Below are 25000 nucleotides of genomic sequence, written 5' to 3' on the forward strand. Positions count from 1 at the left end.
AATTCAAAAGAATAACAGGTAATTTGAAGACGGTGGTCTAAAACGATAATAGTAAGTTGCTACATTGTTAACATGAATACACCTTCTACAATGTATATTTATTTCCGGCGTGCGATGGCGGGATATTTTACAACATAAACAAGAAAAACACTTCGGCCTGGGGTCAATCCGCAGCGCTGTTGAGACCGCCCTCCACACCTGCTACGTTGCCGATGTTGCAGAAGACCGTGCAACATAATTTCACAATGGCAATGTATGCATATTACTCATGGAGGAGTTATATTAGTAGCACACAAACTTATCAAGACACACTGTCGTCATGCAGGAATCAACTGCTCTCTAGTTCTGTGTTGTACTGTACCTACAAGTACGTTAGCGCATATTGTGTGCAAAGTTGCATTGTCTCCTGACATATTTTGAAGCCACACTAATATGTAATTTATCCAAGTTGTGGGGGGATCACTTTCAAATGCAAGGATATATGATACTAAATAGTCGTTTATGGGTTAGTGTTTATTAGCTTGTCCTTTTAGTATAAAATGGGCAGTTGTTCACAAAGGCAAATACACAGGGTGTGGCAGGGAGAGTCATTTTCATTTTATTTGCTCTTGCATGTTAAGAGTGTTCAGCAGACTTGTAGCAGAGTCCTCAGACCTCAATTCTGGGCTTCGAGTCTCAATTTTCATTCAACTAGTGGTAGTAGTCGGGTAACAGTCTACCTAACGAACGTTGTCCGATAACCCTCAGGACAAATGCACAAATAATAATAAAAAATACCAAAAAATTATTTATTTTTTCTAGCTAGTTTATACTATTTGCATTCCTTTTTCAACATGTCTGTCACTGTCTTCTTTTCTTTTGGAATTGGAAGACTGTTTGAATGTACCTGAAGTTTATTGATAAGCTTTAAGTTCAAGATTGTGGACGTTATTTTTCACTTTGATAGAAGCCATGATCTGGGCTATAGAGACTGTGTAGTGTTAGAAAGGGGTATATCGTCAGGATATGGAATTTGTACCAGAACTTGACTCATGTAATGGCAGAAAGTGGTACGATGTCATAGTTTAGTACATGTGCAATCAGTTGCAATCTGATGGCTGTTTTCCTGTTGTCTAAAGAGGTACATTTACCATTAATTATACATTATTCTTTTGCGAACTTAAACTGGCAACAGACAATTAATTTAGAGGGTTGTGGTGAGCTAGAGCCTACCCCGGCAGACAAAGGGCGCAAAGCAGGACTACACCCTGGACGGGATGTTAACAACAACAACAACATCAGTTCACATTTCTATAGTGCCTGGATCCCAAAGCACTTTTCACACACACACAAAAAGAACAACTGGGGCTCCCGAGTGGCAGATCCAGTAAAGGTGCTCCATGGAGTGCAGGATGCGCCTTATGGCCTGTTCAGATCCAGGCTATGTTACTGCTGACCGTGCCCGGGGGTTCCTAGGGGGTGGCGCACAATTGGCAGAGCGCCGCCCGGGTAGGGAGGACTTAGGTCAGCAGGGTAATCCATGGTTCACTGCGCACCAGCGACCCCTGTGGCTGACAGGGCGCCTGCGGGTCTGCAGTGGAGCCATACGGATCTGCCTGCGGCACTGTAGGTCTGGTGGCTTCACTGTGGATTCGCAGTACGAAAAATGACAGATTGGCAGGACGCCGTTTTAGAGGACGGGTGTTTCAGCCTCCTTTTCCCAAGTCGCCGGGGGGTTGCAGCGGTGAACTGGGATAAAAAATTATAATTGGTTAATTCAAATTGGGGAGAAAACTGGGGTAAAAAAAAACCATTGGTGACGACTACATTTAAAAATTAAATTAAAAACAGTCTAATACAGAATTTGATCAAAATAGAAATTTAAAATGTGGTTTTAATTGTGAAATTTGGAAAACTAAGGTAAAATAAATAGACCAATTAAAAGTCTAAAACAAATGTAATAGAATTGGAATAAAAATATATATTATAACATTTTAAATTGTAAAATTAAAAAAGGTATTTTTTTGTTTGCCAGTTTGTAAAAATAGAACAATTTAAGTCTATTTAAAAAAAAAAAAAAAAAAAAAAAAAAAAGGACAAAAAGAAAATGCTGCTTTGATTGTAAAATATTAAAACTAAAATTAAAAAAAAGCTATTTTGTAAAAATATATGTTTAATCTTCCCTGACCAGAACTCTCTGTATTATGTTGGGGTGTATTAGACGTTTGCTCCATTCCATGTATTAGTGAGAGCTTTATTAAACACAGTTTAAGCAGTTTAGTGAGGAACTTTAGCCGGCTCAAACATTTTTGCTCTGTCGTCTGTAAATTGCAATTCTATTTTCCCCAAATGTTTAATTCTCTGTTTTTTTTGTTTTTTCCTTCTAGATTGGAAGTAAAAGTGAGCCTAGCATTCACATGTCCACACTTCACCGCCCGTTAGAATGTTCTTGAAGAATGTTCCACCTGTGGTTGCACTGCAGACAGAATGGAGGCCTTACGGGCCAATCAGAACCTTTAGCCTTCCTATATGCTTCACTGACTCTGAAAGTGAATTATCAACCACTGGCACACCGATCCCAGATAAGGTCCATATGATCATAGAAAGCCTGAGAAGCACTCAATCCTCTATTGATATGAACAATGACTACAATGACAGTATGCAGGGAAATCATGTCAGAGCGAAATGCTCTGGTGGGCCAACAGGTCGTGAAACACAAGAGGTGAGTGAGAAGAAAGCCATGGAAGACGCCAAGCCAGCCCTGCTTTCTAATTCGGACACAGCAGAATCTCTGGATCAAGATTCCGATAGTGATGACTCCGTGGACAGAGACATAGAAGAGGCCATTCAAGAATATTTAAAAAAGAAAAATGATTACAGAGCCCAGTCCATGCAAAATAATGCCCCATGTGACAAAATGGTTAACCGAAACAGTGTGGTTATTAGGGACCGTGCTCCTAAGAAAATTGAAAGTGCCGTTCTTCCAGTTAACGCTGCTAAAAAGAAGGAGGAACCAAGAGATCGCCTAAGATTAAATGCCAGTAAGAGACCAAGGTGCTCCTCATCTTCCAGTGCAAGCAGTGATGATTCTTTTGACCAAAGTATTCAGGAAGAAATCAAACGCTTTTTGACTGAAAAGAAGGAACATGCAGGGGAAACGCACATCTCCAAAAAGCCAAAATCCACACCGCCTCCTGTTAAAAATGAGAAACCATCAGCTGAAGTTTCTTTGCACTTTAAAAAAAATGCTATCAACAGAACCTTTGTATCTAGCAATACTGCTGCCACTCAGACTACAAGAGGTCCCAGTGACAATTTTCAGGTATTTTGCAAAGTGGAAGATAACTTGTCAGATTCCAGCAGCGATGATGGAATTGAAGAAGCTATTCAGCGTTACCAGCTAGAGAAACAGAAAGAGGGAGACTTATTCAAGTTCTCAGGATCAACACAAACCCAGCCCAGTTTGGATTTGTGTGCAGCTCCTATAGTTAAGCATCAGAAGATATTGAGCAGGAAAAAGAAACGGAGTGGTTCCAAACCTGCAGCGTCAACACACAACATAAGCAAAGACCTGGACATGGAGGAAGCCAGAGGAAATGTTTTTCCTTCACCTGAGATGATCAGATTTGAGCCTACGCTTCCTCTGAAGGGAAATACATCTGCTGAACTGATGTGTGCAGAGGCCATTTTGGACATTTCCAAAGCAGTGCTGCCAGCCACAATTCAACCTAGTATAATTGTTACAAAAGCCTGCACAAACACCAGTCCGCTTCCCTCGGGAGATGTGCCTTATTGCTTGGAGAACAGTGACAGCAGTTCAGTGGACAGTGACGACGGCATAGAACAGGAGATCCGTAATTTCCTGGCACTTAAGGCGCAAATGAACAGTCAGCCAGCCAGCACTGGCAGCCTTGTACACAAACAGGAAAACATTTGTGCACTGCAGCAGAAGAAGCTCCCCCCTTCCCAAAAAAAGAAACTAAGCCTCTCTCTTTCACGTAAAAGAAAACTCAAAGAAGTGGAAAGTGTCGCACGAGAAGGAGTGGCACAAGAAAACCACATAAAAGAACAACGGCAAGTAGAGCCTGTTGCAGCGTCTGATGGAAGCAGCGGTGCCACACTTCAGACCACAAGTACATCTGCAGAGTTGAACGAAGCTCCTGATATGCCTAACAGAGAAGTTGATGTGGACCATCAGTATAACTCAGTTAAACCAATGGAGATCAATAGTTCAGGCACTCCTGGGAAACTTGGGAAGGAATCCATGCAGTTTGAGGACACAGAAAGGGAACAAACTGGCGATAAGAGCAGCTCACTGGACAGCGATGAAGACCTGGATTCTGCTATCAAGGAACTTCTAAAAACAAAGCGGAAAGTAAAAAAGAAGACTAAGGATTCAAAGGCGAAATGTAAGAAACGTGTTAGCTTTGGAGGTGTAGAAATGTATCCAGTGGACAGCCTAGAGACTGTAAAGCACAAATCTGTCACTGAGCTTCCACCAGGTGCTAACCAAAGCAGTCCCAAAAGCTACATTTCAAAAAGTAGCAGTAGGAATCTAAATCAGAAATTGAGAAGGAGTAATTTAAAAAACGAAAAGAAGTCTAAAGCTTCTGATCAGTCTAAGCATGTTCCTGGATCAAAAGGACAAAGCACTCTTGACAACTCTGTAACTGGCAAGGATCATAAGGTAACGGGGCCCATGGAGCGCATTGTTGAAGATACCAGTTCAGTGGATAGTGACGATAGCATTGAGCTAGAAATCAGGAAGTTTTTGGCTGAGAAGGCAAAGGCATCTGCAATGGCCAGCAAGCATAAAGAGGAACAGAAAGAAACCTGCAGCAGAATATCCAGTGAGGCGAGGGAATTAAAGTTGGAACCTGAGCATGCTCAGCAGATTGGAATCTCAGCAAGTGTTGGGCTTCACAGTGGACAGAGCAACCAAGTACAGCCTGGCAGTGAGTCTGACCAAATTAGTGCTACAGATTCCCAGGAATTCATTGTGCGGTCAGCTGAAAAGAAACCACAAGTCACTGTGGCTTTAGGCAAAAATGCAACTGTTAGTCACTGGGTAAAAAATGTGGATGAGGCCCTGCAAAGACACAGCTTTGAGAAAAAGAGCTCTCCAAAAAGCACCAGAGACAGTTTGAGGAGTACTTCAGCTGAGCAGAGAGGTCTTGCAGATTCAAGCCTCACCACTGCAGAAAACAACATTGCAGATTTGAAGGATGTGGACCTGAACTCCAATTCACAGGCTTGCCAGGAAACACTGGCATCAGTTGGAGAAGAAACATTCCAGATCAGAGCTGTAATTTCTAGTGATGTTGAGGGGGGACAGCAGCAGAAAACGTCCAGCGATTCCAGTTTAGGTTCATGCAATCATCATGGAAAAGTCAGGCAGTCAGATAAGTTTAGACACCATGTCCCAGCTGATGATGACGTTGGCGCCAGGAGTTTAAAGTCAGGGTGTGAGAAGGGGGAAGAAGTAGAAAATCGAGAGAGAGAGTTTTCCAGTGCGGATGTGAAATCAGTCTATTCAAAACACTCCAGTGTGGGACATATGTCCCCGGAAAAGAGACAGACAAGAGAGACAGACAGTGTTAGTTTACAAAGCTCAGTTGTGGAAAATACAGAATCCAATGTGATGAAACAACCAGTAAATGCTGTGCAGTTCACTAGACCCAGGCAAGGAAGAGCTGAGGACAGTGAGGACCATTTGTCTGACAAAGGGCTTTACAGCTCAGAAAGCAAAAAGAAAGCTAGAGAGTGTAACACTGAAGAACAAGAGGCAGGAGATGTAGGCTTAGATGAGACTTGCCTGGAATCAGATGATGACCAAAGTGAGATAGTTGCAAGGGAGAGATTAAAAGGGAATGGAAAGCAGTCTACTTTGTGAGTATAGCTTATAACTTTTTTTCTGTTTTGGAGTTTAATGACTGATTTAATGTGCCACAGAAATTCCAATAGTTTGATAGGTTGCAAGGGATTCCAGAATTGTTTGATCCAGAAGGTGAGCACAGTGAAATACTAGTGCAAAGTGCAAAAAAAAAAAAAAAAAAAAAAAAAAACATATTTTTTTTTGTACATTATTTTGTAAAGATATTTCAAAATAATAATTCTCATGAAGTTGAATTAAAAAAAAAAAAAAAAAAAACTTGTTTCGTGTTTTTTTTTTTTTTTCTTTTTTATATTCAACTGCAGTTGTGAAATGTAAGCAAAACAATATAGCCAGTAGTCTGTTTGTTTATTTCTTTTCAACCGTGTAATGTGCTGCTCTGCTGGGTTTGGAAGCAGCTGCACTCCATGCAACGGTTGCTGTTCATTTGTAAAGAACTGTCGGCTTGGTGCACATCTCTATAGAAAACACCAGTACTTCACAGCTGATCTCCTTCATTGTGGTTTATATATGTTGCAGACCTACAGTAAGACCACATAGTCTCCAGTTTCTTATGGCATGCATTAGTTTTGTAATCTTAAATACTTTAATACTGATCATTTTAGATTATGAATACAGTACATTCTCCAAAACAGTTTAAATACAAACCCTTCTTTAATACTGTTAATGGTATTTTTGTCTTGGTGATCTGGTGTTTACTAAACCCACATACATACAAATTATGATCAATGCATTAAGGTGATGATGGAAAATTATGAATAGATTGTAAAACTAATGTAGTTGTCATAAAAAGTGGAGGAAGTGTATAGTAAATCTCATGATATTCTCTGTTGTTTATTAAAATGTGTGTTCCATATTTTCTACTAACTTCCATTCAGCAGAAACCATGCTACTATAAAATGAAAAGGGGATTCCTAAATCTCGTGCAAAATAAGTATGTTTTTTTGCTGTGTGGCACTGTTTTATGTTCCTGCTCCATTTTAGTGGTTCCTGGCGAGGATTTGATTTGCTTTGGGAAATGTGGTTTGTACTTCACATCATATCAACCAGCAATACTTGGACAGGACAGTGGGATGGGTTTTATTGCACAGTGATTGGAAACCTTTTCTTTAGAATTAAAACTCAGATCAGTTAAGTTCAGTTTTAAAGGCCAAATAATAACAAACAAACAAACCCTGGCATAGATACTGTTAATGTGTTTGGCAGCTTTAGCACAACATATTTGCTGTCATAAATACTCCGCTTTTTTTTTTTGTCAGTTAATCAAATGCGCTTAAAAAATATTTTGGAAGTAATTCATGACAGGTGTAATTTCCTGATTTTAAGAGAACTGAAATCTGCTTTGTTTATTTCATAAGAGGAAGACATTTTCTGTGTTTTTCTTAGTTCAGTGCTGTTATTGCTTGCTGTTCTTGGTAGACACACTTAACTTCTGTTACATTGCACCAGTAATGCCAGGCATTAAACAAGGCGATTTCACATGCTTTTTTAATATATTGTTACAATGCAGTTGGAGTGGCCCTTTTCTGCTTGTCCCCATTTGCAATTTATTTGAAATAGACCTGCTGCTAATGGAAACAGACAGTTTTAAAACTCTTTCAACTCAGCCCCAAAGGTTCTCTACTGTTGACTTAAAAGATGCTCATTCTTGTATAAAGTTTTTTTTTTTTCCTTAGACAGTCTTTAGAGCAGACAATTACACTAGGACAGACAACAGCTGAACAAGAATTACTGTCCAGTCTGAGTTTATTTTACTTTGAAGACGAGAAACTCAAAAGTCATTATTTCTTATGGGATTGTAAACCGGTTTGATAAGTACTGCTTGGATTGTTTGATAGGGATTATGTGTATTTTTTTACAATGAATTAAACTGTCCCTCCAATAAATTCCTTCTGTACTTCCCTATGTGGCCTTTTAGATTAGTTTAGTTTATTCAGAGATGGAAGCCATTTCTAGGCAGTCATTTTCTGAAGTACAGCAATCGCGTTCTCGCCATAAAAACATTTCTTAGACAGTTTTATTCACCTAAATTGCATCACAAAGAAAATAAATGCAGCACCAGTCTTTCATGTTTCCTGTGTAATACTGTAATATCTAAAGAAGCTTATTTTCTAGCATTATGAGTCAATGCCACATTTATTTAAATGTTTGGCTGAAAACTTCCCAGCTGTTTACAAACCAGCACACCCAAGATATATTCACCTCTGTTGTCGCTGGTCGCTTGTTATTTTGGCAATTTTGTCAAATATCTTGTTAGAACTCCATCACTGAAGTGTATTTATAAATATAGTGCTGTAGGCATCCAAAGAGTCTGGTTTTTGTTTTGTTTTTAGAAAAGAAAGAGATGGTTTAGTTTTAGATGCACTGTTAAAATGAGATAGCCGACATAAGAAGGAAGTAGTTAAACTCTGTTTAACGTTGTCCTTTTTTTGCTTGTCTTTGGCAAAGTTCCTTTGAATTTCTAATGTGAAAACAATGTTATTTATTTTTGTTCATATAAATAAAGAAGACTTCACTGACTTTGCTGTGCATTGCCAGTTTTCATACATATTTTGCAGAACGGCTTCTCCCTGTTTTTGCTGTACATGAAGGAGAGAATGTTCAAATTTGAAGAGCAGCTATGTAATAAAGATTGAATTTCAACTATACCTCGATTCCAAACTTTATTTTTTAATAATAATAAAATAATTCATTGGTCTGATTTTATAACAGACTTACTGTTTAGTTTGTATGCCTTGATCCCTCCTGCCAGCCATGTTGGCCAACAGTCCTGTTAGTTTTACATATGATGTGACCTGAAAGGAATTTTATGGAAAAGTTGCTGTTGGAATACAAATTTATACAATCATCCAATGCCACATTAACAACTTTTCACATGATTGCTCAACTGGAATGCAGCATCTTGACCAATTTTACATCTTAATATTTTATTTATTTATTCATTTGTTTATTGCATTTATATAACACTTTTTATACAAAAGTATTGCAAAGCACTATACAGTAAAATAGCAGATAAAATGAACCAACCACAATAGGTTTGTATAGCACGTCACCCATACAACTACCACAATCAGACCATTTAAATAACAGATTTAAATAACAGGATACTTAATACAAAAGCAGCAATTTTAAAGTTACATTAAAACCTGCTAAGATAAGAAAGCCTTTTTATAAAAGTGCTTTTTTAGTCATGACTCGAAAACTGTAACGGTCCCAGCTTATTTGGCAAATGCAAGCCATAATTTAGGAACTGTACAAGAAAAAGCCTTATTTCCTGTATTGGTTTTGTTGACCCTAGGAATAACCAGCAGCCCTGCATCCCGTGCGGTTTGGAAGATACAGGGTCAGTAACCCCTGCAAATAACTAGATGCTAATCCATTCAGGGCCTTGTAAGTTAACAGCAAAATCTTAAAATCAATTCTATACTGCACAGGGACCTTCACTTTTCCTCATTTTAGGTCATTTTAGGACCTATTTTCCTGGTAATAGGTCATTTCAATGAGGCCACAGTAGTGTGGCAGCTAACTATAGCTTCAGAATCTTTTGGTTACCTGCCTTCAGCTCTGACCACAACTTTCTCATTGTGGACTAATCCTAATAAAAAGATTTAAAGATAAATGTACATGCAGGATTGAATGTCACTTTGATATTCCCTCAGAAGCCATAATGTGTCTACAGCCTGGGATGAATATCAAATATTTGGAATCACCTTAACTATAGCACAGTACAGTTGTGACAGTGTCATACATTTTAAAGGTAATGAAATTGGCCATGTGGTATAGAACTATAACCCTGATTGGGAGCAGGGTGCATTTGGGTAAACATCCATCTGAATATTGGGAATCTGAGCAGAAGAAAGGAGCTACTTAATTTCCTTTGCTCAGATAATCTCCAGGCGGTATTAAAATCCTTTGGCTATAATGTTCTCCAACTATTGCAAGTCAGGCTGTTAGATCAGTCTGGCCAAGTTGTCGAAGAGCTTTATTGTAAATGAGCCCTGGACTCAATGTGGACTATCTAACCTTACCGTAGATGATAGTGCAAAATTATTGTTAATTAGGGTCTGTGGAAACAAGCCATAAGTCATTTGCTTCGACTCCTGGGGTTTAATTTAGTCCATATCATTTGTTTAAGAAACATTTATAAAGGATAAGTGTATAATCCTTATGAATTCTGTAACAGCTAGTCACAGTTTCTTTTTTTTTTAACTTGACTGGCAAGTGAACGATGGAATGAAAAGATAAGTTGGGGAGGGTTAGTTCAGAAAAATGTGAAATCAAAAGAGTTAATGGTAAGGTCCCTATTCACAATTGCATAATGAACTTCTGCACAGAACATAGGTGTGATTAGGAGAGCTTACTTGTTATTACTGGGGTGTCATTGCAAAAATGAGATGAAATTCCATACTGGAGAAGACATACTGGTGTGCCGCTCACAGGGGCCACCAAAAAACATCTCATCACAAGTCTGTGCTGTGCCATCTCACAGGAACTACATGATGTGATGGGGTCTGCTGTATTCACCTGTGCTAACTGGTATTGGCTTCCTATGATGCCCTGGTGCCACACACCAAATTTCACCACCCTGCCACAAATACCTTTGACACTGTTTTAAGTAAGTTTGAAGATTTGCTAAATTAATTTCCGATCTTTAATTGCTTGCTGGCTGGATTTTCTTCTGTTTGTACAGGTCCCTGTCTTCATCCATAGACCCAGGGCTGATGTTAAGTCCATACATTGTTATTGATCGAGTTGAGAAGCAGTTGGAACTTGCTGCTTTAAAGAGACAGATACGGAGCAAAGGCAGTCAGGTAGTAGCAAAGGGAAATAAAATATTTGTGCAAGGGGAGCTTACAATACAAGGCTGTCATTAAAAAAAGATAAGAATTCTACCTTCAGAAACAAAGCTTGAGGCACAGTATATTAACAAAAAAACATTTTGAGATGTTCCTTAATTTTGTAAATGTAAATATGTTACAAAAGATAGAAATACTTCTCATTTGTAGCTCACACGTGTAAACGATCAATTGCTCTCATGATTACTTCATGTGTTGTTTTTTGCACAGATGGAATCCCTGATATATAACCTGTATTATATAAAAACTACATCTCCCTGAAAGCTAGTTTGTCAGAATGGGTGAGAGTGATAGATGGCAGGGGATTCTGTTTTTAAGATTGATCACATTTTTGCTATGTTGATTTTTCAGTAAAATTGTCAATAGAAATGGGCTGTTCTAGAGAACAGACATAATTGTAGATTTAAGCACAATGCCCCTGAAGGAAGAAATTATTGAGGGATAGCCATGTATCCCAGCAGAACAGTTTAACATCTTGCACGCTTTGTACTGCCTATGTAGTTATTCAGAAGAGCTGCATGCTTATTTTTAGATCCTGCATGTGTCTTTTTTTTTCTCTTGCAGTCTCCAGGGTCAAAGAAGCAATGTACCTTTCAAAACATGACAACCAAACTGATGAATATTGTCAAGAACAAATTCTTAATAGATGTACAGACGTTCTACAAAAAGAAGAACAAAGCTAGAGGGACTCCACATACAAAGGTTGCAGCATTTTTTATATTAACAAATAGTTTTAACTGTATACTTGTTTGTACTGTGATATAGCCCACTGGTTTCCATCCTTTAAGTAGTTTTCCCAGACACAGAAATTGTAGTTTAGCGCTTTCCTGCGTACTTTTATTAACAAATAAAAGGTTTAAAAAAAAAAAAAAATCAATCTCTGTAAAAAAAAAAAAAAAAAAGTCTAACTATAGAACCAGTCAGCTAAGCCATTTGCTGGTTAAATCATACACTTTTCACATACTTACTTTTCTGTCTGACCACAAACATTTTAGACCTGGTTCTATACACCTCTCTATTGGAACCAGATGCGCCTTATTATTGGCTCAGTAGCCAATTACCCCTCAAGGTATTCTGGGGGATGTAGTCATTTCAAACCCCTTTGCATTTAATTTATGTATGGGAATTAATTCAGCTGCCTGGTCTGTAAATGGTGCCGTAATCTTTTTTTTTCTTGCTGAAGGTAGAGAAAAAACAAAAGGGAAGAAATAAAATTAAGCGACAACTGCAGTTTCATCTCTAATTTTCAAGGTAAACCTTAACTAAAACTACCAGAAAAGAAAATCACAATATACCTACAGTGTTTTTATCAGTAGCATGTTCGATTATCTAGCTATTTTGGAAAAATTGTTCCACACGTTGACAGTCAGTATATGTTGATTACAACTACTATTTTTATCTTTTTTTATTTTATTTATTTTTTGTGCCTGGTTAGATGTTGTCCTCTGAAGAAACTCCATGGAAAAGATAAGAAAGAGGAATGGAAAAAGGTGGAAGAATATGTGCTTTGGACCATGATCTTTACTGAAACCCATCTGTGCACTCAAATAACCAAAAGCTAACAGAGAGATGATAACATTTTGCATTTAACTCAGTGAAAGCGTTTCACATACAATACTTATTTTTGTTAAGAGCAAGAGCTTTTTATTTGTATTTTAAAAATGCATGTGTGAAATGACACATTTAATACACATAGTGTGAACTTATTGTTTAGCAACACATTTAAAAAGCACCTTTACTTATCAAAGGCAGTGGATAAGTTAACCGACCTGCTAAACCTCTTCATAAATACATTTTTCAAATATCACCAATAACGTGGTTAATAACCATTGGTAATACAAAGGAAAATAAAATAATAAAAACAATAAAAAGAGAGTGGAAAGGATACAATAAAGGGTAGGAATCGCAATTAAAACCTTACTAAATACACTTTTAAGGACGCTGTGTTCTTAACAATGTCAAGTTTTGACTACAAAATGAGCAGCACGATTGGTGTTAATGGTCATCTTTTCTCAGGGGTCAGAGGGAATGAACCTAAACCAAAAGGGCGGTCAATTCAGGGTAGGAAAGTTGCCAACACTGTACATCAGTGTGAGAAAGCTGACACTACAGCTGCCCATGCTGAACCTGACAATGCAGGTAGCGAGAGGACCTGATTCTCCACTGCTCTTAATCAAGCAGCACGTTCTGTTGGTCTCAGTTTGGTTATAGAGACTACACCAATGATTAATATAAGTCAGATGAGACTTTTTTTGTCATTGACTGACCTTGAACCCATCTGTTACCTATTGTTTAGGTAATGGATATTGTTTTTGTTATTTTTTTTCTCTAAAGTGTACATTTCAGTACAATGCAGTTTCATTCCATCGCTTGATTAGTATAGAGAAATGCTTCGATCAGGGCAGTCTAACCATCTGTAACCCATGTGGGCATTTCCAATACTTTTTTTTTCCCCACCAAAGCTCAACAAAATGTCAGAGGTTGTTTAATGGGAAAGCAATGCAAAATTAAGATCATATTAGAATGGCACCTGGGGGAACTGCCCTGCTTGAAACTGTTCATTAGGATGTGTTTGCTTTCTGTAAGTTTTCTTTGCATTTTTTTCTAAAGTAATTAATGTGAATTTAATGTTAATACTGATTAAAAGAATTATTCAGAGAAATGCACATCAGTATGTATAAAAAGAATAGCTGAGCAAAGCTTGTTATTTCATGTTTCTGTGTTTGTGGAAACAAAACAAGTTCTCATTTGGAGTCAGTGTTACAAAATGTTTACATGCATTGTTGTTTTATCAAGATGTGTAATTCCTGGGAAAAACAATAACATGTTTGCTTTGTTCAAATCAGTTTTATTGTATCAGATTTGTATAACACAGACTTCAAGAAATCTACAATATTGTACACTATTTACTTTGTCCTGTTATAAAAGTTAAGGGTCGAAATAATATTTACTGCTGTTTAGAATTGTGTTGAGCTAGAACTGATGAGTTGTTGTCTTGTGTTCAGCAGAAACAAGGCAGTACTTTAAATAAATGAAGTTTGCACCTTTTTTTTTTTTTTATTGTGGAGGTATTGTCCTTTCTATCAAGTGTGAGATGGCCCACTCATATTATAACACTTGTGAAAGTTAAGTCTGTCCTGGAATGTAATCAGGTTGTCTGATCCATTGACAAAGCTTTTCTCGATGTGCGTGTTGAATCCATTATCTCTATACATCCCACATTTCCCGTTGTATTCAGAAAACTGCCGACTGTTTGCAAAAAAATGTATCTGAAAAGGAAATAAGCATTTGTTAATAAGGTGTGCATATGTAGATGCAGCATACTTGGCATTCACATTTATAGTGGAAGTCAACAACAAACAACACAAATTAAGATTTATCATACAACACGTTGAAACAAACGGAATCGTCTTACAGGCATTTCGTGTACAGTTGGTTTTTTGCTTCCATATGTTTGATTTGTGGTCCTGTACAGTGGATGGGGTGGCTGTTCTCTGAAACAGATTTCAGTTTCAAAACGTTAGTATATTTTACAATAGGAGTGTCTCAGCATTGCGGTGTAGAACTAAATCAGCAATTACTTTAAACCCCGGTAATAGAACCCTGTATTTCTATGACGACACACAAAATAACGCTAGCAACTCGTTACTCTCATTACAGTTAAAACAAACCATCAATGAACTGGGTCACAAACAAAAAAAAACTTGCTTGCACGTAGACGCTGCAAGAATTGTCTCTGGTTAGCCTACCTGTATGCCTTAAACCAATCCGGGTGTTCAAATCTTCTGGGTAAATTGGGATTCACTTTGTAAAAATCGCTGGTAAGCGATTCTTTGTTCGCACCGGGATCTGTTGCCGATGCATTTTCTAAACTTTGTTCTGCCATTCTTTCTGGACCTAAAAACGAAACGCATTCAGCAATATTGTATTATGTAGCTAGTATTCTTCCTCAAATAAAACACAATCGAGTAGTCCTTAAATAGTGTGTCAATGTAACAAACATTCAGTTGCTAGGATACGCAAACTTGGTGACGTCTTTAGCACAGCCTTGACAGCAGTGTTATTTGAATTTTCAGGCGTTTCTAAAATTGAACTCTGTTGTTAATAATAATAATAATAATAATAATAATAATAATAATAATAATAATAATAATAATAATAAGTTGACCAGAAAGAAGAAATCCACCGATTTTGTTAATTCAAAGTATAGGTATTTATGAAAACCAGCAGGGGGCGTTGTGGTGCTGTAGTTAATTCTGTACGATTTTATAAATAAAGTTTGTTGAAATTTCACTTTGACCTCCAGGAGAGACAGGCATGGCTGCGGGATTGTTGAAGAAAGGTGAGTTTGTATAAATATGGCTTATTTTTAAAAATATGAACAGGTTAGGGTTTGGCTCATTTACATTCTATTTTCAAAGGCCTGTTATATTAAGTCCTTAAATTAAGTGAAACACACACAGAGAGATTCTACGGAGTCATTTTTGTTCCCTACTATTGTTTCAGATATTCAAAATATATTGTACCTCACAGGTAAAGATTCAGTTATTTCCAATGTATGTACGGTATCAAGATAATTCCAATAACTCTGTTTTCATGAATCCTAGCACTTCCTAGGCTTGGAGCAGCCGTTCCTAGGTGGCCCGGTGTTCACTGCATGACCACCCGGCTGTATGGAACTGCAGTAGCCCAGACCGAACTCCATCAACCAGACAACTCGGGTAAAGAGAATTTATCATCCACAAAGTAAATAGAAATCTGTTCACCCTGTTTTGAACGTAAATACTGATACCTAGTTGTGGCATCGCCTTGGTTTATTGCATTGATTGTTATGCCAGACAAACCAACACACCCTTTGTCTAAAAATGTCAAACATGGAATGACACACAGATTTCAAATGAAATGATTTTTATATGGTTCTTTTCATGCAGTTGGCAGTGACCAGATTTTAACAGAGCCTCTCAAACACCCTGACTTCTTCCATCTGTCTGAGCTGTTCTCTTTGAAGGATCTTTTTGATGCCAGAGTGCACCTGGGGCACAAGAGAGGCTGCAGACACAGGTAAGAAGTGCACATTCAGTCATCAATCCTGCAAAGTGAAAAGCCTTTTGTATTGCACCCTAATACATCTGTATGAAAATCCTCTGCTGTAATATACACGCTATGAAGAGCACAGTGTATCATAAGCCCATATTGTGGAACTGTAATTTTCTATAATATATTGATGTCTTCTGTAGTTTAGCCACATGTGTGCACACATTCTCCAAAAATGAGAAGGACACCCTCCCCTCCCTCCCTCGTCACTCTGTGATCCAAAGGATTGTAAAGGAGATTTGCAGACTTTGTTCAGCCCATGCAGCAAAGCAGAACTTTCAGAGTGTTATTATCTTTGCAGGCTGATGGAGCAGTATCTGTTTGGCTGCCGTTTGGAACAGGACATCCTTGATCTGGACCAGACGATGGAGCACCTGCAGCAGGCTCTCAACTTCACTGCTCATGTGGCGTACCGCCATGGCATCATCCTGTTTGTCAGCCGCAACCGTCAGTTCACCCACCTGATCGAGAGCATGGCCAGAGACTGCGGGGAGTACGCCCACTGCCGCTACTGGCAGGGCGGCCTGTTGACCAACGCTAATGTCCAGTATGGTAAGGGCGTGCGACTGCCGGACCTCATCGTCTTTCTCAGCACCCTCAACAATGTCTTCCAGCAGCATGTGGCTGTCCGGGATGCAGCCAAGATGAACATCCCCACAGTGGGCATCGTGGACTCGAACTGTAACCCCAGCCTCCTCACCTACCCAGTCCCGGGGAATGACGACTCGGCCCCAGCTGTGGAACTCTACTGCAAGCTGTTCAGAATGACCATCAACAGAGCCAAGGACAAGAGAAGGCAAATGGAAATCCTGTACGGCTTGAAGAGCCAGAATGATTGATTATAACTAGGACTCATGTTTTAATGGGGTTCCTTGGGAGTGAACAGATGGCTGTGGTTACCAACTCCAGTCCTTGGGCACTACTTGCTCTTCAGGTTTTTGTTTCAATCAGGATCCAAGTAGTTTTTTTTTTTTTTTTTTTTTTTTTTTTTTTAAAAAAAAATACATATTACTTTCCTGTGAGCGTAGAAAACTTTAGATTGATTTTAGCTGAAAGTAAGGGCATTGTAATCTAGCAATTATATTGGACTATCAAATATTAGTTTAGGTAAGGTAGTCCGAGATTAATGCTAATTAGAATCTTTGAAATCAGCCAGTGAGATAGCATGGAGTTCTCATCGTGTGCACCTTATTGAAACCAAAACCTGGATTGTTGGACGTTCCCCCAGGAATAGTATTGGGAGCCTTAAGCTTTACTATTACTACTTATTCATCTATAACAAATAAATGCACAAAACTGTTTTTGATGAGCATCTGTGTGTGGTTTTCAAGAGTTTCCAGAAAACCTGGTTATGCAAAGTGTTCAGGCATGGTCTGCCTACAAGCATCATGGTCATGGATAAATATCACTGTGCCTTATTAGTTTGCTGGCATGCATTCTTATTGCATATTTGTCAACTAACCCCCTATAGTAAGCACTGATGTGTAGAGTATGAAAATGCTTCATTTCGGTAAGGCTGTGGAAGATATGCATATCTGTATCACAATTTGAGCACTGTTGATTTAGAGCAAAGTAGCTCAGTACAAACCACTGTTGGTTGTCAGCAGAAACCTGATGAATAAGAAATAAACCTGCCCTACCCCAACTCAACTAAATTAAGAGCAAGTCACTGATGGCATCAGTTTTTGGTTCTCTTCAGGGTTGTCTAAACTTTGAAACTAGTTTTCTGCTTATATTTTGTTCACTTATATATTCAATGTCCTATCAAGCGAAGTATGTCCACTGCTTTCTGTCAGTCCCCGATTAGTGAAACTAGTGTTGGATCCTAACCTTCAGAGTTTCATGTTCTGTTTGTATGCATTTCTATATGCATTATTGTTAACAAAAAAAAATATTAAAGGATTTTATACATGTGTTTTGTATACTGCCCAGTGGAGTTCAGTGTCAGAGAAATACTGTATATAAAGGGATCCCTGTACCAAAAGAGAGATGCATTTTTATTACAGCAAACATATTTAAGTAAAATAAAGGTCATGTCTTTTTCATGCACATTTCAAACTGGCAGATCATACTGTACTTGCTTAAGCTGCTGACTGCTGCATAGGCACAGAAAAGTTACTAGTAACTAATACACACAAAGCCAGAATAGTCATACAATTCTACCCCAAAGTACCCCTGCTTATCTCCTCCCATATGATGTATTCTATATGCCATCACACTCATTTTTAAAATTAATTTCTTAGCAGACCCCTTATCCAGGGTGATTTGCAGTTGTTACAAAGTATAACCTTGCACAATATCACATTACAAATAAGAGCAGTTATAAAATAAAATACATTCATATGAAACTTGGTAAAATCCTGAGACTCACAAGCAGATTTTTTTTTTAAATCCAAGACCACCAAAAACTTAATTAACTATATTTTATTATTATTATTATTATTATTATTATTATTATTATTATTATTATTCATAGGTACAACCTGTCAGTTTCATCTGATTTTAAATGTTATATTACTGTTAACAGTTTTGAAAAACTAAACGCAGAAGAGGGTCCCCATTTAGTTCTCACGTTCATTGAAAAGACGTCGTGTTGCGCGTTCAGTGTCAAATACAGATTGTCCTACTAAGGGTGCCGTAACACAGCCTATAAAAACGCTAGCGCAAGCTCGTTTCTTCCTCTTGATTGTGGGCGCCACGGAGTGAGATGGAGGTGTGTAAGGTGCCCGTGTCGTCTACGTAAAAACAAAACTGGTTATTTAGGTTGTAAACATTGTATGAAAAACTATGGGAAACTAAACGGTTACTATTTTTTTGGTTGCACTCTGTAATGTTGCATTGTACTTTATTATTTTAACCTGTTATTGGAGTGATTTACGCAGCACGATTTCCAGGCGGTGTCTGGCCTTAGTTCCTCGTGTTATACTTTGCAAACTTATCATAACACACTCATGCAGACTAGCGTGATCTTGATATGCAAAGTTTCTTTTGACGTGTATAAACTTGGAGTACCGTAATGTGTTTATAAAAAAAAGAAGAAAAAAAAAGCCTCGTGGACAGAGGTTAGGATGGTCTTAAATATTACTATAAACTATCGAAATTACTTCTGCTATATCTGCGGACTGCCTTTTTAGTGTGTCTACGTGTTTAGTGCAATATTGAGAAGTCTACCTGCTTTACAGTGAGCATTCAGAGTCTGAAACACTCCTTTTGTGGTGCTGTAGAGGGGGTTGCGTGTACAGTAATGTACTTGCAGTACCATTGACAGATGCCAGATCGCGCTCTAAATTTGCAAATCTTCAGTTGTACGGTGACAGTACGATGTAGTAAAACAACTATTGTATTTTAACCATTTTAGTGTAAATATTCAGAAGTGAATCTACTGTGTAATCAAATCAGGGTCTGTGTTCAATGTTGGTTCTGTTACTGTCATTGAAAAGGTGGAGCCTTCTGCACTATCGAGACTCCTAGTCTACTATACACCATTCGGATTGAACCAAGATATACTATTTTTAGACTCAATTTTATTGTAGTCCGAGATTGAGGAACGGTAGTGCACTAGTTAATCGTCACAGACTCCTACAAATATGTTCGAGGAGATCAGTTCTGCCCCTGTAGGCGTTGCTGCGCGACTGCAGGTGTCGTGTTTGTGTCAGCAGGTGGCAGAGAGGAATAAGGCTTTGTCTACGTTCAGTGCCCTGACAAAGTGGGCGCTCTGGATGATTACTAGCCTGACAACACAAACAAATTAATTTATCCATTTTCAATTTCCCTTCAGATGTCTGAAAATAGTGTTGCACATTGTGTAACTTGAATAGGCTTACCATGTCAGTGATGGAAACTACTTTTAACCCCCCCCCCCTGCTGTTTCTCATTTGTAGGAAAGGGAGCTGAAACCATCAATCAGCAGTGTTTTTCCTGGTCATGAATGGGGTTGAAAGTCCTCTACACAGGTAACCTTGGCCTGAGTTTGGAGAGGTGTTTGCAATAGTAATAATTTTGGCTCTATTGCTCAAATGCATCCTTCAGGCAATATGCCATCGTCCTTCTGCATGCCCTACACACTGTCAGTATTTGGGTGATCTAGCTTCAAGTGTCTACCCTATGGGCATGATTGTAGTTGTAGGATTGGGTCCCTCCCCTAGAGGCTCTGTGTACTGACAAAGTGGCTGCTCAGAATGATTAATGACCTGACTCTGCAATAACTGAGCTGTGTGAGCCTATGTCAGCAGCTGAGCACTATATATGTAAAGCTATGAAATCAATGAAGTTGAGTAATAGACTCGGTACTGCGTTGTCAGGATTTTTGTGTATTTAGCTGTTTTTGCATGATGTAGTTATATACCTGTTCATCGATACTTGCATACCTCACTGTTGCATTTTTTTTATACATCATACTGTGACTGCAGACTAGTGGTCTGCATTCTAACACGCATGTTACAAAAGTGCTCTGCTTTGAGCAGAACCTGCCCCTACAGGCGTTGCAGTGCAACTACAGGTGTTGTGTTTGTGTCATTAGGTGGCGTACAAGAACAAGGCTATCTACAGTCTGTGTCCTGACCAAGTGGGCGCTCAGAATGATTACTGGCCTGACACTTGCATCCCATGTTAATGCTGTTAAGCATACATGAGTCCTTTTCCATGTACTTAATATTTTGCTTTGTTTTTTTCAGTAGGCAAGGTGACTGAACTCCTTGACCAGCATGCACCCTGAAACATGACGTTCAAACCCTGCAGAGCACAGGTAACCTTGGGACAGATCTGCCCTTAGTCCCTAGTTACTTTTTAAATGCAATATTAATTTGAGTGGATACACTGCCTGTTCTAGATGCCAGTACCAAAAATAGTAAAATCCAATTAAGAGGTTTTGTTTAGCTTGTAGGCTGTGTTGAGCTGGAGATTCACCCCTTGGCAGTTGATATCCTGCAGCAGGATAAATGTGCATCAGAGGTGTTGATGTGAAAATAGTCTACACTATCAAGGTTAAACAGTAAGGGACCTGTGGGCTGCTGAATGTGAAACACCAGTATGAATGTCCCTGCTGTGTATACCAAGATTCTTAAACCTAATTGAATTAGTTTTTTGTGATCCTGCCCCTATAGGCGTTGCTGCACGACTGCAGGTGTCGTGTTTGTGTCAGCAGGTGGCAGAGAGGAATAAGGCTTTGTCTACATTCAGTGCCCAGACAAAGTGGGTGCTCTGGATGATTATTAGCCTGACAAGATGTAAATACAATGAAATTAAAGCTTTTACTTTTAATTCGCCTTCAACCCCCTGACTTTCTTTCTTTTATAGGGGCTGATACCCTAAACTTTCCAAACGCAGTGTTTCTTGGTAAGAAATATGATGCAGGGACTCCTGTAGTGCAAAGGTAAGCTTGTGTTGCTTCTAAATGGTAGCAAATTTAGGATAACTCAAGATTTAGGGTCAAGTTTTTATGGCTCTAGACTAGATGGCCAACTTCTAATTTTTCACAATAAACACTTGAGTTAACTTGATTGAATAAATGTTTCACGTTCTAGGCATGGCTGACCCCTGAGAGCTATGTAAGAAGTACGGTAGATTCAGTGCTTCTGATTTGTAGCAAGCTGACTTTGCTGTTTTGCATTTTATTGTAAGAGTAATGCGTGTGACAATGCAGTGTACAGAACACTAATGTGAGAAAATCAACATGATGGTGCAAGGTCCAGTTCCTGATGGAGCAGGCATTGGGTAGCTGGTCCTTGGGGGCTGTTCTACACCAGGTGTAACTGGTATAAAGTAATTCAACTCCCTTTGGGGTCTAGATATAGGTGTAGCTGGCTCAGTTTAATAAAGAATGTGGTTGGAGGGAAGCCCTCTTGTTCTAGTCACAGTTGCCTGTCCCTGAGTAGTACAGCCTCCTAGTGCAGTGTAGACAAGGTGTCTTTTCCACACTTCTAGTTTATAAAATTTAATGGCTAGTTTCACAGATCCAAAGTAGTAGCACTAATCTAGGGCTACCTTCCCTAAAGTGCTATCCAGGGTCTTTTGAAACCAGCTATATAAATTGCTAAAATATGTAATGTAACCCTTTTATTTTTTTGAAATAGTGACTGTTGGATTGATGGAGATGTGCAATACTCAATCTGGGGGAAGCCTGAGGATTTTATGAAAATAAAGGTAGGTTGCCTCCTTGTATTGGGTAGTCTTGTCTTGCAGAATCCCACATGGCTAACCTAATAGTTCTTGAGGGTTGTATGCTGGCTGCAGGGCTTTTGTTTGTTCCCGCCTCTACAGGCATTGCAGCGCGACTGCAGGTGTCGTGTTTGTGCCACTAGGTGGCAAACAGGAATCTGGCTACAGCTACACTTTGCATCCTGATTAGGTGGGTGCTCAGAAAGATTTAATAGCCTGACATGAGCTATAGTTTCATAACTACAGTGATCTTTTTACAGAGCGTCAGACACAACTCTTCCTGGTGGCTTATTTTATTTAATCCGCAATGGATAGACTTGCTAACTTTGTGCCCAACATTTGGAATCCTGTTCCAAAATTCCTCTTTTCATGGTCCTTTCTAAAAGTGGGACCTAGTTCTAGTTAACATGCACAGTAAATGCAAAAATAAATCTGCATTATTGCCTATCCACTTTACAGAAAATTAAGGGGTAATTAAGTGCTTATTAATAACCCATCTACACTTTGCCTGCATTTTATGAGCTGAAAAGTTGGCATGGAATCTACTTTCAGAGAATGAGGCAAGAATAGCATGTGAAGCCTCCCATCACACAGAATACTTTTAAATGACTGGTAGAGTACATTAATAGGAGGGTAAAGATGTCATTCACAGACTAGAGCAGGGCTGCACAGCTCAGCGGCTGCCTTCTGAAGATGAAGCTGTAACTGTGCAGTTGTTTGTCTTTGACAAATTACAGTGCAGTTGAAATTCACAAACTTGCTGTGTCCAGAGTTTGCCGACATCCTATTGGCTCCTGGCTAGGAGCAGATGCACGTGGACAAAGCACCTAAATGTTGTGTAATCTGCAACTAGTATCATGAGGGTTTAAAATGTGTACTGGTCATATTTTCTACATTGCATTTGCTCTTGTGCTTGTCTAGAATTGGATACCTGCATGCTGTTACTGGTTAAATGCATATTCAGTACTTTTCTTTGAAGACATGGTTTGTTCCCATGATAACTGCAGCAGACCATTGCAGTGTAAATGAGGTGGGTTCCATATTTAACCTGGTAGGCAGAAAGATGGCTTATCAGATTGCAGCTCTGGGAGCGTATTGTACTATACTAACATTCTTTGAGCTGGACGCTGCACATGTTTATAAATGGCTTCCACCTAGGTTCTAATGAAGTCTATTGTTTTGTAGATGGAGTGAAGCTGTATCCTGTTTCCTGACCTATAATCCTGCCAAGGAAGTTCTCCAGTAGCATCTTGTAAACCTGCTTTGAAGCAATCCCTTCATCTTTTGCTGCTTGTTTTCTACAGCTGGAGTGCAGTATCCAGTTCAGTTTGAAGATGTTCCGAGACTTCTGGTCCATAACCTTTTGGTTTTGTTCCCAAGAAGCCACGTAGTAACATGGTCATTAGTTACACAAACACTGCTTTTGTATGATTCTGTGGCAACTTGAAATAAAACTGAATAGTTACAGCTGCATTGTGTGTTTTTGTTCAATTCTCAGAACAGCATGGATCCCAAAAGCACATCAAGCATTGATGTACAATATGTCTACACAGTTCACCAGATAAGCTGTGTAATGGGGGGTTAGTATGCATTATTTTGGAAGGGGTGGGTAGTATGCATTATTTAAATGTAATGTGTAGCAATTGTGCAGTATTTATTCACAGTAATGTTGATTTTTACTTGCCCAAAAGTACATTGTATTCACAGTGTATGAATTGAAGATTAAATTACTCAGTGACCCAATGAATGCTGTGTAGATACACTTTTTTTTTTCTTTCTGAAATGTCTGAAGAGAATGCAGCAAAGGTCTAATTAATATTTAGAAACTCAATGTAGCATGTTTGTACAGTTTTCCGTTGCTTGTCCTTGTTTGACACTTGGTGCATCACTGTATAAAAAGTGCACTGTATGTCTGTACTATAAGCAGAAGATTAGTGGAGCAAGCAAAGTCTAGCTATTGAAACAATCTTTTTATTCTTGTGAAATATCTATTGAAGCTGATTTTATATGTTCACTTCTATTTCTTACATTAAGAGGTCTAATCTATAGTCATAACTTCTCATTCTGAATAGCCTAACTTCCCTAACCTTTCATTCTCTGGGGTAAGGGCTAAGATGGGGGAGGGAAGAGATAAACATAGCTGGAGGGTGTTTTTTAAAAATGAACCATTGAACCATTCAAACCCAATATGCCAAAGGCACATACACCATCTGGAGTTACTGTTGCAGTATATGATCAACCAGGTAGCTTGGTGCGAGGTTGATTTAATAAGCCAGACAATTACAGGCATTTCACTGCATCATTAAAATAGTCTAATTAGTGTGAACCACTTGGAAGGTCTTGGAAATGTGCTTTAGAATATGATCACATGAAAGCTGTTCTTAAAAATGACATTTTAAAAACCTTTACAGTTCTGATGTTTAAATTTGTGTTTCTCAACAGCAATACTAGATATAATAGATCTTCAGGGATATGGTACTGAATGGGAATCATGACCTCCAACACAGCTATTGTACTTGGACACATTTTAGTACTTCAATATTAAAGAATCAAGTGATAAGCATGTTCTGAATCTATACATAACAGTACATGTACTTGCGATTCTTACTTTTATCCATACACTACATAAATCAGCAAACTGACGCATCAACAGTATAGAATAAAAATCTGACCAGAGAATCCCCAGATATATTAATAAATGCAAGTGTGACAGAGACACGTCCAGATAGCCTGAGATGTATGTAGGACCACCTCCACTGTCTCCCAAGAGGAGGATAATGTGTTCCCCTTTTCATTAGCATCCCCTTTCATGCTAGCTGCAGACTGAGCTTGAATTGATTAGCCAAGAATAACATACAGTACATGCATACACACAAACCATATGCACACTCACAAATACACAGTTTATTTTTTGAATATATTCCATTTTTTTTTGTTTTTTTTTTTAATGAAAAAACATTGAGCTGTGTTACAATGGAAAGAGGTGTGGAATACTGCATTGTATCTAACAAACTACTCTGCT

The 25000-nt window shown here is 38.6% G+C and overlaps 3 protein-coding genes, 2 long non-coding RNA genes and 4 other non-coding genes across 10 annotated transcripts; 8 read left to right on the plus strand and 1 right to left on the minus strand.

Moving 5' to 3' along the window:
- Positions 1-2099: 2099 nt before the first annotated feature.
- Positions 2100-6053, plus strand: ppp1r26 (protein phosphatase 1, regulatory subunit 26). The gene has a single exon (XM_041242946.1). The coding sequence runs from the start codon at positions 2423-2425 to the stop codon at positions 5870-5872; it is 3450 nt and encodes a 1149-aa protein (XP_041098880.1). The 5' UTR covers positions 2100-2422; the 3' UTR covers positions 5873-6053.
- Positions 6054-10573: 4520 nt separating this feature from the next.
- Positions 10574-11432, plus strand: LOC121309770. The gene is made up of 2 exons (XR_005948669.1): positions 10574-10683; positions 11293-11432. It is a non-coding gene; the product is annotated as an uncharacterized LOC121309770 (long non-coding RNA).
- Positions 11433-13560: 2128 nt separating this feature from the next.
- On the minus strand, positions 13561-14743 carry cunh9orf116 (chromosome unknown C9orf116 homolog). The gene is made up of 3 exons (XM_041242945.1): positions 14478-14743; positions 14144-14222; positions 13561-13997 (listed from the first exon to the last, which is right to left on the minus strand). Exons 1-3 carry the CDS (start codon positions 14612-14614, stop codon positions 13812-13814), a joined length of 402 nt encoding a protein of 133 aa, XP_041098879.1. The 5' UTR covers positions 14615-14743; the 3' UTR covers positions 13561-13811.
- A 250-nt stretch (positions 14744-14993) lies between these two features.
- mrps2 (mitochondrial ribosomal protein S2) lies at positions 14994-16802 on the plus strand. The gene is made up of 4 exons (XM_041242948.1): positions 14994-15070; positions 15336-15449; positions 15660-15789; positions 16124-16802. The coding sequence occupies exons 1-4, from the start codon at positions 15046-15048 to the stop codon at positions 16659-16661; spliced, it is 807 nt and encodes a 268-aa protein (XP_041098882.1). The 5' UTR covers positions 14994-15045; the 3' UTR covers positions 16662-16802.
- A 1699-nt stretch (positions 16803-18501) lies between these two features.
- Positions 18502-23443, plus strand: LOC121309772. 2 transcript variants are annotated; one of them, XR_005948670.1, is made up of 6 exons: positions 18502-18535; positions 19704-19775; positions 20496-20566; positions 21118-21193; positions 21894-21963; positions 23164-23443. It is a non-coding gene; the product is annotated as an uncharacterized LOC121309772 (long non-coding RNA). The 2 variants fall into 2 exon arrangements; XR_005948671.1 differs by lacking the exon at positions 18502-18535 and adding an exon at positions 18562-18585.
- Positions 19428-19561, plus strand: LOC121309774. The gene has a single exon (XR_005948672.1). It is a non-coding gene; the product is annotated as a small nucleolar RNA SNORA17 (small nucleolar RNA).
- On the plus strand, positions 20288-20419 carry LOC121309776. Its single transcript, XR_005948674.1, has one exon. It is a non-coding gene; the product is annotated as a small nucleolar RNA SNORA17 (small nucleolar RNA).
- Positions 20912-21045, plus strand: LOC121309775. Its single transcript, XR_005948673.1, has one exon. It is a non-coding gene; the product is annotated as a small nucleolar RNA SNORA17 (small nucleolar RNA).
- LOC121309777 lies at positions 22068-22202 on the plus strand. Its single transcript, XR_005948675.1, has one exon. It is a non-coding gene; the product is annotated as a small nucleolar RNA SNORA17 (small nucleolar RNA).
- Positions 23444-25000: the final 1557 nt, after the last annotated feature.

The sequence above is a fragment of the Polyodon spathula genome, unplaced genomic scaffold (assembly GCF_017654505.1).
Source record: "Polyodon spathula isolate WHYD16114869_AA unplaced genomic scaffold, ASM1765450v1 scaffolds_1447, whole genome shotgun sequence".
NCBI classification, from domain to species: Eukaryota; Metazoa; Chordata; class Actinopteri; order Acipenseriformes; family Polyodontidae; genus Polyodon; species Polyodon spathula.

What these genes read in the sequence shown, in the direction of transcription:
- ppp1r26 (XM_041242946.1), top strand. Translation starts at nt 2,423, where the DNA reads ATGTTCTTGAAGAATGTTCCACCTGTGGTTGCACTGCAGACAGAATGG.
- cunh9orf116 (XM_041242945.1), bottom strand. Translation starts at nt 14,614, where the DNA reads ATGGCAGAACAAAGTTTAGAAAATGCATCGGCAACAGATCCCGGTGCG. An exon ending in GATTGGTTTAAGGCATACAG is followed by an intron (nt 14,223 to 14,477) that starts GTAGGCTAACCA and finishes AATCTGTTTCAG; the next exon opens with AGAACAGCCACCCCATCCAC. An exon ending in CAACTGTACACGAAATGCCT is followed by an intron (nt 13,998 to 14,143) that starts GTAAGACGATTC and finishes TTTCCTTTTCAG; the next exon opens with ATACATTTTTTTGCAAACAG.
- mrps2 (XM_041242948.1), top strand. Translation starts at nt 15,046, where the DNA reads ATGGCTGCGGGATTGTTGAAGAAAG. An exon ending in TGCGGGATTGTTGAAGAAAG is followed by an intron (nt 15,071 to 15,335) that starts GTGAGTTTGTAT and finishes CATGAATCCTAG; the next exon opens with CACTTCCTAGGCTTGGAGCA. An exon ending in CCATCAACCAGACAACTCGG is followed by an intron (nt 15,450 to 15,659) that starts GTAAAGAGAATT and finishes CTTTTCATGCAG; the next exon opens with TTGGCAGTGACCAGATTTTA.